The sequence below is a fragment of the Natator depressus genome, chromosome 1, assembly GCF_965152275.1.
Source record: "Natator depressus isolate rNatDep1 chromosome 1, rNatDep2.hap1, whole genome shotgun sequence".
NCBI lineage: Eukaryota > Metazoa > Chordata > Testudines > Cheloniidae > Natator > Natator depressus.
The window spans coordinates 7702265-7717860 of record NC_134234.1 but is presented as its reverse complement, the minus strand read 5'-3'; the positions used below and the strand labels follow the sequence as shown (position 1 = coordinate 7717860).

General features: G+C 47.6%; 2 protein-coding genes across 2 annotated transcripts in view; both read right to left on the bottom strand.

The window, feature by feature from the left end:
- Positions 1–15596, bottom strand: part of LOC141980875 (olfactory receptor 52K1-like) — a 40464-nt gene that overhangs the window by 17793 nt on the left and 7075 nt on the right. The window contains exon 2 of the mRNA XM_074942571.1: positions 7613–7664. Within this exon, the coding sequence (XP_074798672.1) occupies positions 7613–7617 (5 nt within the window). The 5' untranslated portion in view covers positions 7618–7664. The remainder of the gene's footprint in view (positions 1–7612; positions 7665–15596) is intronic.
- LOC141980860 (olfactory receptor 52K1-like) lies at positions 2246–2857 on the bottom strand. Its single transcript, XM_074942547.1, has one exon. It carries the CDS (start codon positions 2855–2857, stop codon positions 2246–2248), a length of 612 nt encoding a protein of 203 aa, XP_074798648.1.

The following is a 15596-nucleotide window of genomic DNA, read 5'->3' as shown; positions in this document are numbered from 1 at the left end:
GCCGTGGGTCCTCAACCCGCCTGAGGCCCTTTCCCCACAGCGCCAGGGGGGCATGGGTCGAGTTTCAAGGACTATGGAGGGTGCTGGCGCCCAAACTGCATAGGTTACTAATGGGGGGAACAATTTAAAGGTTTAGCCGCCCCCCCCAAACAGCTCGAGTCACAGCCCGCAAGCTGGGCAGGCCCCCTCCCAGTTGCAAGGCACCCAGCACTGCCATGTACAACTGGGAAGTGGACAGCGATGAGGAGTCCTGTGCCAGGTGCCGGCCCCAGCCCCCACGCTGCTGGGGTGGTGTCTGGCGATGGCCCCCACCCAGGTCCAGAGGAGCTCAGCGTCTCTGGTGGGTGGCAGAGGGCAAAGCGGAGCTGCCGGGGGTGGGCGAGGAGAAGGGGCCGGACCCAAGAGGAGGTGGTTCCCAGATGGCTGGAGGGTTCATGGCTGTTCCTGCTGTGAGCTACACCCCATGATCCATGGCTGTTGGGCCCCCTGGAGTAACAGCCCTGCTGCCCCCCAGGGACCGGGGCTGGACTGTGTCACTCTGCTTCCACCTGGACAATGCCATGATCTGGACCAACATAGGTAACAGCTGGGCCCAGTCCCTCTGCCCAGCACTGGTGGCCCCTGTGTCCTTTCCTTGATTCTCAGGCAGGGGGTGACTGTGGGGTGCACCCGGTTACTGGGGGGTGTCTGCAGCAGGGCTGCCAGGTGGTGACAGGGCTGTTGCCAGGTTTCCGGTTTTTGACCGGAACGTCCGCTCGGAAAGGGAAACTGTCAGCGTCCGGACCACACCGCTGCAGTGACCCGCCTCCACCGTCAGCGGGCAGGAAGAGCAGCAGCCGCGGCTGGAGCCGGGAGCGACCAGGCTGCTCCCGGACCCAAGTAGGTACCGGCGCTGGCCGGGGCTGGGGCTTGAACCTGTCTGGCCCCCCTGCTGTGCCCCGATTTCCCACCCCAGCACTCTGATTGGACAGGCAGGTAGACTCCGCGTCAGACCCTCCCAGCCCGGCTCTGCAGGTGGCAGGTGAGTCATGGGGGATGGGGAGTGAGCGACGGGAGTGGGGGAGACACAGGTGGGAGAGGGTGGGGCCTGGGGGGAAGGGGTAGGGCAGAGACGTTCGGTTCTCAGAGGTTAGAGCGGGGTGGCCAACCTGTGGCTCTGGAGCCCCATGCGGCTCTTCAGAAGTTGATATGCGGCTCCTTGTCCAGGCACCGACTCCGGGGCTGCAGCTACAGGCGCCAACTTTCCAGTGTGCTGGGGGGCGCTCACTGCTCACCCCCTGGCTCTGCCACAGGCCCTGCCCCCACTCCACCCCTTCCCGCCCCCTCCCCTGAGCCTGCCGTGCCCTCGCTCCTCCCCCTCCCCCCTAGAGTCTCCTGCACCCCCCAGGAGGCATGGGGAAGGAGGGGGCGGTGCTGATCAGCAGGGCTGCTGGCAGGCAGGTGGGGGAGCTGACGGGGGGCTGCTGACGTGTTACTGTGGCTCTTTGGCAATGGGCGCTGGTCAATTCTGGTCCTTCTCAGGTGCAGGTTGGCCACCCCTGGATGAGAAAGCTGGGTGTACAGGGCCAAAGTAATATGAGATCTGAGCTGTGTTTGAAGAGTTCTTCTTTAGGTCACTGATTTCATAAGAATTGGGCTGGGCCTTATTTCAGCCAAAACTTAGGTGCTGAACTGTATTGAAGTTCAAGACTTCTCAGTTAGATTGAAAGATAATAGGGTAGGGAACTGGCTATGAGAGAAACCCCATGTCACACGCATTACAAGCCAGGAAATCAGCTTATTAAAATTGAAAAAATCTCCTTGTCATGGAGGCAGCAGGGCTTAGTGGATAGAGCACTGCACTGGGATACCAGAAACCTAGGGTCATTTCCTAGTTCGGTCATTGGGCTGCTGGGTGAGGTTAGGTAAGACACTTAACCTCCCTACAGGCAAGGAGTGAGCAGGCCTGGCCCTCTTGCTAGTGATGGACAAATGAGGCAGGAGCACAGCCAAGTGTAACTTCTATGGTGACCACCACACCTCAGGCAGAGCACGGGGGCTATATGCTGCACCCCGTGCAAAGGTGACATCGTTCCTACACCAGCATGTACAGACCTTTCACGCCATGGTTTGTCAAGAGCTTTAAAATTGTTCAAGATGCAAGATGCTGCAGAAAGATACATCAGCACTAACGATCCCTGTGCATTAGGAGGGTGGGGCACTTGCTGATGCGTTTCCCAGCACTAGACGCCACACAAGGTGCAGGCTAGAAGCTTTTCCTTCGGAACAAGAGAAGCAGCCGGTCATGAATCTGTTTGGTTTTCACACCGTACACGATGGGGTTCATCATGGGAGGAAAGAGGAGGTAGAAAGTGCCCATCAGGACATGTACGTACGGGGCGATTTGGTGGCTGAACCTGTGAGTTACTGAAGAGAGAACCCCTGGTACATAGACCACTAAGATGGCGCAAAGGTGGGAAACACAGGTGCCGAAAGCCTTGAGCTGCTCTTCCTTGGACGCCAGGCTTAAGACAGTCCTTAGGATCTTGATGTATGACAGGACGATGAACAGCAGATCCAGCCCCACAATGAAGAGAGCTACGATGATCCCATAGATGTTATTGATCATAGTGCTGGCACAAGCCAGCTTCGCCACAGCCATGTGATCGCAGCAGCAATGGGAGATGACATGGGACTGGCAGAATGGCAGCCTCCTGACGAGGAAGGGCAGAGGGACCATGAACAGAACAGCCCAGGCCAAAGCCGCCAACCCAATCTTTGCTATCATTGAATTGGTCAGGATGGTGGCATATCTCAGGGGGTTGCAGATGGCCACGTACCTGTCAAAGGCCATGGCCAGCAGCAGACCAGACTCCATCCTGGCCGTTGGAATCTGACAGGTTGTCTTGTTGTGGCATCATTTGCAATTCTCAATGTCTTTCCTTTCAATAAAACCTAACTCATGGAATGAGCAGACCCTGTAAATAAATACATAGTAGGGGCGGTCTCAGTTCTGGAAGAAGTGGACTGACCTTTTGTTGAGTTCATCAGTCATGTTGCAACAACACTAATCATACAAACCCTGATATTTTTCTGTGCAAAATCATTTAGGGTTTTTAGAATGTCATTACAAGTAACGACTTATGAACCCCACTTGATTACAAGTATCCTACCTGGTGTACTTTGCTGCTAGAAGATGCACATTTTGATAATCAATCCAAAGGGTTTTCTCCCCCCGCCTTCCACTCTCCTGCTGGTAATAGCTCATCTTAAGTGATCACTCTCCTTACACAGTGCATGATAAACACCCATTTTTTCATGTTCTGTGTGTATATAAATCTCCTCACTGTATTTTCCATAGTATGCATCCGATGAAGTGAGCTGTAGCTCACGAAAGCTTATGCTCAAATAAATTGGTTAGTCTCTAAGGTGCCACAAGTACTCCTTTTCTTTTTGCGAATACAGACTAACACGGCTGTTACTCTGAAACCTGTCATGATAACAGAATTACATAATAAAGAGTCTCTCACAGTGCAATTGTATCAGGGGAGAGAACTATGGCTCTGTGTGTAACCTGAACATCCCTGATATTTTGGAATACTCACTGGTTTCTTCCTGTAGTTTTTTTGTTTGTTTGTTTTTTGATGGAATTAAATAGTTCCCTTCTAAATGACCAACCTCACTCTACTCTCACTTATGCGGGCCTAAATCCAGAATCATTCCAGTTTTACACCAGTTTGACTGACAGCATATTTGGCCCAAAGCTTTCCATTTTTTTAAAAAATCTCCTATTTAGAAAGTTCCTTGATTAGCTTTAATATAAACAGCCCCAGCTCACCTGAACCCTGGCTGCATCTTCTTCCCTCTCAGCACATGCTGAAGTCACACACAAACTGCAGGACTCTCCACTCAGCTGAGATCAACTGGGTGAGAGTATTTATACCTCCTAATGACAGACACCCTGGTGACTTTACTCGGTGGCAGTTGAGAGACTTGGGTCATTATAGAGGCACATTTGCTTTGGGGCCTAGAGAGTCACAGCAAATGGTGAATGTAGATTAACCCAGGTCTCTCCTGCTCGGCTGGTGTTCATATCGACATCTACGTGAAAAAGTGTGGGTCAAACCCTCAGCAGAGTGCATGCACGTGTCGTCCATATTGCACGTGTCCACAAAATAATGTGCAAATCCCCCCAACCGACATGTATACCAGGGAATTTACATACCTAAATTGGGCAGGTGCAAAAGTGCACACACAGTGTGCAGGACTTCACCCTGTGTGTTAGGGCTCTGCTTGGAGTTGACTATGAAGACAACTGAACACTGGTTTGGGAAAGAGATGGATAATGACATCTAACGTGTACATGGCCTCTTTTATCCAGTAGAATCCCCCAAACCTCATTCTACAGAGACCCACTCACCCATTGCAGACATGCAGCCAGCTCTGGGGTGGAACATAAGCAGCAACACTACACAAGCGCAGCTCCTACCACTTCCTCTTTGGGTAGGAAGAGGGGCCCCCCTGTATAGGCATAGTTTGACTTCAATATTTGGGGGGCAGCTCCAGGCAGGAGAACAGGGCCACATTTGGAGGACAAATTCCGTGCCTACCAGAGGCTTGCAGCACTGGGCCCACTGTGGGGTCACCCTGGTGTTTGTTCAGGTCTTGCACAGGGACCTGGCAGTGTGTGTGTGTGTGGAATTTAACCATGGTCACAGGGTGGCTAATGCCAGGTGTCCATAGCCAGGGGGCAGCCTTGGAAGCCACGACTGGAAAGCACCCAACCTCCATGAGCTAGGGGTGGGGTCTGGGCTGCCCCACTCCTGCGTGTGGTTTCCTGCTGACTCAGAATCAGCCCCATTCTCGGTCACAGTGGTGCTGCCTGCCCCCTCTCTGTGCGGCAGCTGGCTGGACCTGAGCCAGTTAAGTGACCTCGGAGACCAGGTGAACTGCATTCTGCACCCCATGGAGAGAGGCAGGAGTAACAGGGTAAGGGCAGGACCTGCCCGGGGTGTGGGTGTGACTCAACCTACTTAGGGGGTGGCCGAACCTTTACATTGGGCCCCCCCTCACTATAAATATATGCATGTTGGAGACCCCAGGGCATGGCCACTAGTTAAGTCGAGGGGATGGAAGGCCAGAAGGGTCGAGGAAGTCTCCCTGCTGAAGGCCTAAGGGCTTCTTTTCAACCCCCCTTAATAGAACTCAGGCCTGGCTGGTTTGAGTAAGCTCTTTTGCTCTTAAAACAATGTTGCAGTCATAGATAATACCTCATAGTGCAAGGTTTGCTGACGCCAAGTTAAAGATAACAGGAGAGAGAGCTACAAGGCCAGACAGGATGTGCTGGTTGTTTAAGTTGCTAGGAATGCTTGTTAGAGGTTGCAGGAAATAAACATTGTTGTAACCCATATAAGGAAGGCAGAGTATTTGTGCAAAGTTTTGATTGGCTGATGTGTAGTGCAGTAGCATTAAGAAATATAAAAGTGTGTGTAATGATCTGCTCTGGGGTGCAGGATTTGAGATTTCTCTCCCTGTACCTTGTTTGCAGCTGCAAATAAACTTTTCTGCTTCTCCACCCCGTTGTGTTTATTGGGTGACGCATACCGGGCAACGAACCCCTGCTGTTGTTTTGCCTCTGGGCACTGGGTGCCGGCAACATGCAGGTTCATAGTGCTCCCTCCCGCCTCGCCCACCAGGCTGGCAAGCCGTCGTCCCCTCAGACGGATCAAATGGGAAATCAGGCCAGGGGCTGAGCCCACAGCCTGGCCTCCCCAGGCCGCCTCGCATCCCTCAGGGGAGGGGCACCGCAAGGCGTGCATGGCCCCTCGCCTCAGCGGGGACCCGGGGCCAGCGAGAGGGGAAAGGGACCAGGCAGGTGCCGCAGCCGGTCCCCGCCAACACCCTGCACCTCAGCAGCCCGCTGTGTGCCTGGAGCCCATCGCCTGGGGTTGGCAACTTTCTAATCCCTGAAATCCGAACCCCCCTGTGCCGCCCCTTCCCCTGAGGCTCCGTCCCCTCCCCCCTCTTCCTCTGAGGCCCCTCCCCCTACCTAGATGCTGACAATTTCCCTTTTTGACTGGACATTCTGGTCAAAAACCGGACACCTGGCAACAACCCTGTCATCACCTGGAAGCCCTGCACCAGGCACCCCGCAGTAACCTGGTGCACCTCACAGTCACCCCCAGCCCGGGAACGAAGGAAGGACGCAGGGGCCACCAGTGCTGGGCAGAGGGATGCACTCATGCTCAGCCCGGCTCTTACCTATGCTGGTCCAGATCACAGCATTGTCCAGGTGGAAACAGAGTGGCACCACCCAGCCCTGGTCCCTGTGGCGGCAGGGCCGATACTCCAGGGGGCCCAACAGCCACGGATCATGAGGTGTGGCTGCTTGGAGCAGGAACAGCCATGAACCCTCCAGCCACCTGGGAACCACCTCCTCTTGGGGCCAGCCCCTGCTCCTTGCCCACAGCCAGGCATTTTTGTCACTCTTCTCTGGACTCTCTCCAATTTGTCCACATCCCTCCTGGAATGTATTGCCCAGAACTGGATACAATACTCCAGTTGAGGCCTAATCAGCCGCAGAGTAGAGCGGAAGAATTACTTCTCCTGTCTTGCTTACAACACTCCTGCTAATAAATCCCAGAAGGATGTTTGCTTTTTTTGCAACAGCGTTACACCGTTGTCTCATATTTAGCTTGTGGTCCACTATGACCCCGAAATGCCTTTCTGCAGTACTCCTTCCTAAGCAGTCATTTCCCATTTTGTATGTGTGCAACTGATTGTTCCTTCCTAAATGGAGTATTTTGCATTTGTCCTTATTGAATTTCATCCTATTTACTTCAGACCATTTCTCCAGTTTGTCCAGATTATTTTGAATTTTAATCTTATCCTCCAAAGCATTTGCAACCCCTCCCAGCTTGGTGTCATCCACAAACTTTTTAAGTGTACTTTCTGTACCATTATCTAAATCATTGATGAAGATATTGAACAGAACTAGACCCAGAACTGATCCCTGCAGGGCCCCACTCCTTATGCCCTTCCAGCATGACTGTGAACCACTGGTAACTACTCTCTTGGAATGGTTATCCAACCAGTTTTGCACCCATCTTATAGTATATTGATCTAGGTAGCATTTCCCTAGTTTGTTTATGAGAAGGTCATGTGAGACAGTATCAAAAGCTTTACTAAAATCATCATATACCACATCTATTGCTTTCCCCCATCCACAAGGCTTGTTACTTTGTCAGAGAAAGCTATCAGGTTGATTTGTTTTTGATTAATCCATGCTGACTGTTATTTATCACCTTATTATATTCTAGATGTTTGCAAATTGATTGCTTAATTATTTGCTCCATTTTCTTTCGGGGTACACAAGTTACGATGACTGCTCTGTAATTTCCTGGGTTGTCCTTATTCCCCTTTTTATAGATGGGCACTGTATTTGCCCTTTCCAGTCTTCTGGAATGTCTCCCATCTTTCATGACTTTTCAAAGATAATTGCTAATGGCTCAGATATCTCCTCCGTGAGTATTCTAGGATGCATTTAATCAGGCCCTGGTGACTTGAAGACATCTAATTTGTCTTAGTAATTTTTAATTTGTTCTTTCCCTATTTTAGCCTCTTCTGATCTTACCTCATTTTCACAGTCGTTCACTATGTTACACGTCCAAACGCCACCAACCTTCCTGGTGAAAACAGAAACAAAGAAGTCATTAAGAATCTCTGACATTTCCACATTTTCTATTATTGTTTTTCCCCCCGCATTGAGTAATAGGCCTACTCTGTCCTTAGTCTTCATCTTGCTTCTAATGTATTTGTAGAATGTTTTCTTGTTACCCTTTATGAATCTAGCTAGTTTGATCTGATTTTGTGCCTTGTCCTTTCTAATTTTGTCCCTACATACTTGTGTTATTTGTTTATATTCATCCTTTGTAATTTGACCAAGTTTCCACTTTTTGTAGGACTCCTTTTTGATTTCTAGATCATTGAAGATCTCCTGGTTAAGCCAGGGTGGTCTCTTGCCATACTTCCTATCTTTCCTATGCAGTGGGATAGTTTGCTCTTGTTCCCTTAATAATGTCTCTTTGAAAAACTGCCAAATGTCTTCAGTTGTTTTTCCCCTTAGACTTGCTTCCCATGGGATCTTACCTACCAACTCACCGAGTTTGCTAAAGTCTGCCTTCTTAAAATCCATTGTCTTTACTGTGCTGTTCTCCCTCCTACCATTCCTTAGAATCATGAACTCTACCATTTCATGATCACTTTCACCCAAGTTGCCTTCCACTTTCAAATTCTCAACCAGTTCCTCCCTAATTGTCAAAATCAAATCTAGAACAGCCTTCCCCCTAGTAGCTTTCTTCACCTTCTGAAATAAAAGATGGTCTCCAATACATTCCAAGAACTTGTTGGATAATCTGTGCCCTGCTGTGTTATTTTCCCAATAGAGGTCTGGGGAGTTGAAGTCTACCGTCACCACCAAGCCCTGTGATTTGAATGATTTTGTTAGTTGTTTGAAAAAAGCCTCACCCACCTCTTCTTCCTGGTTCGGTGGTCTGCAGTAGACCCCTACCATCACATCACCCTTGTTTTTTACCCCTTTTATCTTTACCCAGAGACTTTCAACCAGTCTGTCTCCTATTTCCATCTCAACCTCAGTCCAAGTGTGTACATTTTTAATATATAAGGGAACACCTCCTCCCTTTTCCGCCTTCCTGTCCTTCCTGAGCAAGCTGTACCCTTCTATAACAATATTCCAGTCATGCGCATTATCCCATCAGGTCTCTGTGATGCCAACGATGTTATAGCTGTGTTTATTTACTAGCATTTCGAGTTCTTCCTGCTTATTCCCCATACTTCTCACATTAGTATTCAGACATCTAAGATACTAATTTGATTCCCTCCGTGCGCCCCTCCCATTCTGTCTTGTCTCTCCTTTTCCCCTGCTATAACAGCCTATGCTCTGCCAAATTTCAAACCTTCTTCCAGGTCTCCATGTTCTTGACTTACCTGTGGGCTTTGGTCACCTGCCCCCTTCGAACCTAGTTTAAAGCCCTCGTCACTAGATTAGCCATCATCAAGTGATCCATCCCCTGTTGCCCATTCCCAGCTTCTGAGAGACAGAGGCTAGGGACACCATCCCAGCCCATCCTGGCTAATAGTCACTGATGGACCTGTCTTCCACCAATTTATCTAGTTCTTTTTTTAGCTTATCTAGTTCTTTTGTTACGATATTTGTGGTTAATGTTATTGGTACTTAATGCATACTACTAGGCTATATACGGTGCAGATAATACATATTATGAATGTGATGTATATCTATATGCTATCCAGCATATATTAGTCAACAGGAACAAGGGTGATAGCAAAATAGAGCAAGACTTTTTCACGAGTATTTTATACACACACACACATCCACACACACACACACACGGAGACAATGCTCTGTTTCATTTATTTATTGTCAGTATCAGAAAGTGAACTTTAAATACTTTGTGCCTGAGATCACTCTGGTAAGGATTTGGGGAGGTGCGAAGTGCACTTTGAGGCAGATCCACCCTTCCTCGTCCCCCCTCTCTCGACCTGGTGCATTGTGCTGCTGTGTGGTCGGGTTAAACCACTGGGGACAGACTCTCAAATGTTCAGACACCACAAGTAAGGCCAGATTTCCAAAAAAAAGGTTGGCACCCAGCAGCATCCCTGGTGGCACGTTTGGGACAGAAGAGCCCAGCACTCAGCACTTCTTCTGGGGCCTAAATGGCCCCTGGTGTCTTGCTACATTTCAGAGGTGACGGAACATCAGGGGCAGATACAGCATTTATTTCTGCAGCGTGCACATCCGTGGCTGTGGCTGGGTGTGTCAGTAATAAAGGCCAGATGTTCCACCAAAGCAAGAGAAGGTGCAAGGCGCCTTCACACTCCTCTTCACACTCCTTCGCACTCCACACATGGGGCCGAATGAGGAGAAGGCCATGGCCAAGCAGCACTAAGCTTGTGTAGGGGATGGTGTACGGCTTCCTGTGAATCAGAGGTGGAGTTCCCATCCCAGGGTACACAAAGCCCCCACAACCGTGCTGTATAAGTTACTCAGAAATCCTCTCCTTCATCCTCTGCTTCCTGATCACTCAGCAGCCCCCTCCTGGTCAGCCTAGAAGCTCTTCCCTCGGAACAGGAGAAGCACCCGGTCACAAATCTGTTTGGTTTTCACACTGTACATGATGGGGTTCATCATGGGAGGAAAGAGGAGGTAGAAATTGTCCATCAGGATGTGTATGTGCTGGGCGACATGGCGCCCAAAACAGTGAATTATTGAGGAGAGAAGCACAGGGGTGTAGACCACTAAGATGGCACAAAGGTGGGAAACACAGGTGCCACAAGTCTTGAAATAAACACATAAGCTGAATACATATGGAGACTGTAGGGCAGAGTCAGGGGGATATCATGGGAAGGCTGCAGTGAGCACACTGTGGGTAGGTGGCCTGGAGGAAAAAGAGGCCATTTCTGCAGGGGATCACCCAGGTCGGCGCTGACCTCTTTGTTTCAGGTGATTTGCTCTGCCAGCCAGTAAAAATCAGAACAACAGTGGAACCAGGAAACCCAGACCTCACTGAATTGGCAGTCACATATGAATTCCCAGACATATTCGGAGACACAGGATTTTTGCCTGGACGTGGTGAAATACAGAGCTCAGGTTACATGCGTTGACTGAGGCCTGGTGATTTCCTTAGGGTTCTGTCTGAAGTACGTGCTTCAAAATTCAGAAATCCAGAGAAGAGGGGATGTGGGAAATACACTAAATTAGCTGGGAGCCTCTCAGAAGAGTGTCTCCAATCCACTCGCCGGGCCCTCAGAACAATTCGGAGCAGCGTTTTGTTGTTCTGACGTTACCGAGTTCCATAAAAAACCCTCGTCGGGTCTGAAATCCCTTCTTTTGTTTTCAAAAGAGAAGACGCCATCTTGTACGTAATTCAACCTTGTACCACCAGACACTGGCCTCTAGAGTTAAGCTGGTGTCAGTGTTTAGTGGGCACAAGCCGGTGTATTTAAGCTGTAGAGTTGCAAGTGATTTTATCCCAGTTTAGAGAAGCAAAGCCTGGGAGGGTAACTCGTCTTAAATGTTTTGGTACCAATTCTAGGAGGTGACTCCCCCACTATTTTTAGTCACACGTGGTTCTTCTTGTACAAATACTTTTGTCATATTTGCCTTCTGATCAACTGGTTTGTACATTTATAACTTACAGTTTCTAATAACGACATTTACAATTTGAGCAGAGATCCCCAAACTGTGGGGTGCACTCCCCTAGGGTGGCATGGAGGAACGTCCTGGGGGGGCATTGCAGGGCCTGCGTGTGGACCAACATGGGGGGCGCAACCCTCAAAATTTGGGGGAAAGCTGAATTAGAGACTTCTTTCAAATGCTCTATGGAAGGCAGAAATCATCTGAATTCACATTTATAGCTGTCTTTCAAACATAATATAAAGAAAACTAGTCTACGTGTTTAGAAGCAAAGTGGACGCGGTAAAACTACATTCCGGGATCTGTGTAAGGAGACAGGGAGATCATAGACGATTTATCGCGAGAGAGGTGTCATCTTAGTCACATGCGTTAGATTGGCATTCAGTCGCTGCTTAAAGTCAGAGATTTCCTAAAGAGTTTATTTAACTAGCATAAATCTTCATTTCATAAAGCAAACAAGCAGAAGTGCTCACGTGTGGTAAAACCCTGGAGAGGAAAGACAATAGCATTTATACGAATCCTAGGCAGAGAGCCTGGAAGCAATCGTACTTAGATTTCAAATATTCTGATGCACAGAGTTACAAGAAGGGTTCAATTAGGTGGCTTGTTTAAATATTTTATTAGTCTTCTCTCTCCCACTTCCTCTGGAAGACTTTTCATTTGATTTTTTCTTTGTGGTTTTTCACTCTAATAAAAATACAAATGATTTGACGAGACCACATTCTACTCTTTATTTCTGGAAATGAACACAGCTCAGAGCTCATATTCTTTTAGCCCTATACACCCGGCCCCCCTGAAAAGCTCGAGTCACAGCCCGCACCAAACGTAACTCTATAGTGACCCAAGTCTCTCAACTCCCACCTGGGGAGTAAAGTCACCAGGGTGTCTGTCATTAGGAGGTATAAATACTCTCACCCAGTTGATCTCGGCTGAGTGGAGAGTCCTGCAGTTTGTGTGTGACTTCAGCATGTGCTGAGAGTGAAGAAGACACAGCCAGGGTTCAGGTGAGCTGGGCAGTTTATATTAAAACTAATCAAGGATCTTTCTAAATAGGAGATTTTTAAAGGAAATGGAAAGCTTTGGGCCAAATCTGCTGTAAGTCACACTGCTGTAATACTGGAATAATTCTGGATTTACACCTGTATAAGTGAGAGCAGAGTGAGGTTGGTCATTTAGAAGAGAACTATTTAATTCCATCAAAAAACAAAAAACTATGTGAAGAAACCACTGATTATTCAAAAAATCAGGGATGTTAGAGTTACCCTCCTAGAATGTATAAGCAACTGAATATCGAGTGGAAATAGAGAGATATACGGTTTGGAGAGACCATCATTGGCCACTGTTTCTAGGTCCAGTGTCAACACTTCAAAAAGGTTGTGGACAGATTGAAAAGGGTTCAGAAAAGACCTACAAGAAAGATTTCAGATCTGGAAAACATGGCTTGTAGCCAGAGACTAAAGAAGCTCAATCTATTTAGTTTATCCGAGAGAAGGTTAAGAGGTGACTTGATCACAGTCTTTAAGTCCATAGATGGGAAGAGATTTCTGAATGTAGAAGGTTCTGTAATCTAGTAGACAAAGGCAGAATGAGAGCCAATGTCTGGGAACTGAGACTAGACAAATTTAGGCTAGAAACAAGGTGCACATTCACAGAGCAAGGTGAACTAATATTTGGAATAACTTAGCTAGGGATGTGGTTGGATTGCCATTACTTGAAGTCTTTAAAGCAAGACTTGATGCTTTCTCAGCAATACGCTCCAGCTCCAAGAATCATTATGGGCTAGATGCAGAACTCACCTGGTGAAATTCTGTGCCCTGTGTTATTCAGGAGGTCAGAGCAGGTGATCAGAATAGTCCCTTCTTGCCTTAAAATCTATGACTCCATAATTATTTGATCACAATTTTTCTCAGTTAATGGCCTTCAATAAATACAGCCTGTAACAGCTTGCAATATTTTTTCCCTTTGTGAAAATAGTCTCTGCATCTCTGTTGATTTCGACTTTTTATATCATAAAATTTCTTCTCTCCGAAGTCTGTTTTGAATACATGTGACTTTTTTAAGAGCCTAAGGTGAGGGACCTTGTCAAAGGCTTTCTGAAAGTCCAAATACACTATAGCCACCCTTATACATATGTTTGTTGACCTCCTCAAAGAATTCTACTAGACTGGTGAGGGATGATTTCCCTTTACAAAAGCCAGGTTGATTCTTCCCCAACAAATCTTGTTAATCTATATGTCTGGTAATTCTGTTCTTTACGAACATTTTAACCTATTCAGCTGGTTCTGAAGTTAGGCTCACTGGGCTGTAATTGCCAGGATCACCTCTGGAACCTCAGCATCGTTCTAGCTAGCTGCCAGTCATCTGTTACAGAGACTCATTTAAGTGGTAGCCTAGACTCTAAGAATTTAGGAGTCTACTTATCATTTGGCCAGTTAGAGGTATAAAAGAAAGAATCAAAATCACTGTCTGCCAGTGTAAGGGCCTTCTCTTACTGTGACAGTCTGAGGCCCTGTTCTTAGGCTAAGGCCTTTGGCTAAGCGACAGAGGCAGCCATAAGCTGGGAAGCGACAGGTCACATCCTCACATTCCAACCTAGTCACATTGAAATAAGGTGCTACTGGGCTGTTAGGAATACAATCCTGTCCTGATAATGCCTATCACCTCCAGAGAAAGGGAAGTGCCTAGAAGATGTAAAAGGAAACTTAGTCTGATAGCCTCTTGTCTGGTAAGATGTCAAGGTTCCTTCCCCACTCTGAACTCTAGGGTACAGATGTGGGGACCTGCATGAAAACCTCCTAAGCTTACTTTTACCAGCTTAGGTTAAAACTTCCCCAAGGTACAAACTATTTTACCCTTTGCCCTTGGACTTCCACTGCCACCACCAAACTTTATCTGGGTTCCTGAGAAAACGTAGTTTGGAAACGTCTTTCCCCCCAAAATCCTCCTAACCCTTGCACCCCACTTTCTGGGGAAGGTTTGGTAAAAACCCTCACCAATTTGCATAAGTGACCACAGACCCAAACCCTTGGATCTTAGAACAATGAAAAAGCATTCAATTTCCTTACAAGAAGACTTTTAATAGAAGTAAAAAGGAATCACCTCTGTAAAATCAGGATGGTAAATACCTTACAGGGTAATTAGATTCAAAACATAGAGAATCCCTCTAGGCAAAACCTTAAGTTACAAAAAAGACACACAGACAGGAATAGTCATTCTATTCAGCACAGCTATTTTCTCAGCCATTTAAAGAAATCATAATCTAACACATACCTAGCTAGATTACTTACTAAGTTCTAAGACTCCATTCCTGTTCTGTCCCCGGCAAAAGCAACATACAGACAGACACAGACCCTTTGTTTTTCTCCCTCCTCCCAGCTTTTGAAAGTATCTTGTCTCCTCATTGGTCATTTTGGTCAGGTGCCAGCGAGGTTACCTTTAGCTTCTTAACCCTTTACAGGTGAGAGGATTTTTTCCTCTGGCCAGGAGGGATTTTAAAGGGGTTTACCCTTCCCTTTATATTTATGACACGCCCCCCAAATCTCAGCTAGGGTGAAATGCTGGCTGGGATTTCTTCCTGGAGCTCTAGGAAAAAACAGAGTTAATAAGACACATGCACCTCTAAATATACTATCAAGTATATGAAGACTAACAATATTTTCCACATCTCAAGGACGATTTTAACCAGTTGATTCTGGGAAACTTTCATGGGAGAGTGCATCAGCCACTTTGTTAGAAGCTCCTGAGATGTGTTGGATGTCAAAATCAAAATCTTGGAGAGCTAAACTCCACCGAAAAAGTTTTTTGTTATTTCCCATGGCGGTATGAAGCCACTGTAGCGCAGCATGGTCGGTTTGCAGGTGGAAACGCCGTCCCCAAACATATGGGTGTAGCTTTTCCAGAGCGTAGACAATGGCGTAGCATTCTTTTTCACTGACAGACCAGTTGCTTTCCCTCTCAGACAACTTCTTGCTGAGAAACACTACAGGGTGGAATTCTTGATCTGGTCCTTCCTGCTTTAAAACTGCTCCCACACCACGCTCAGATGCATCTGTGGTTACTAGGAACGGTTTGTCAAAGTCTGGGGCCCTTAGTACAGGGTCAGACATGAGTGTCGCTTTAAGCTGGTTAAAGGTCTTCTGACACTCTTCGGTCCACTGAATGGCATTTGGCTGTTTCTTTTTAATTAGGTCTGTCAGTGGGGCAGCGATTTGGCTGTATTGCGGTACAAATCGTCTGTAATAACTGGCCAAGCCTAAGAAGGATTGAACCTGTTTCTTTGACTTTGGGACAGGCCACTTTTGGATAGCATCCACTTTGGCCTGTAGGGGGCTTATAGTTCCTTGACCCACCTGGTGTCCAAGGTGAGTCACTCTGTTTAGGCCTA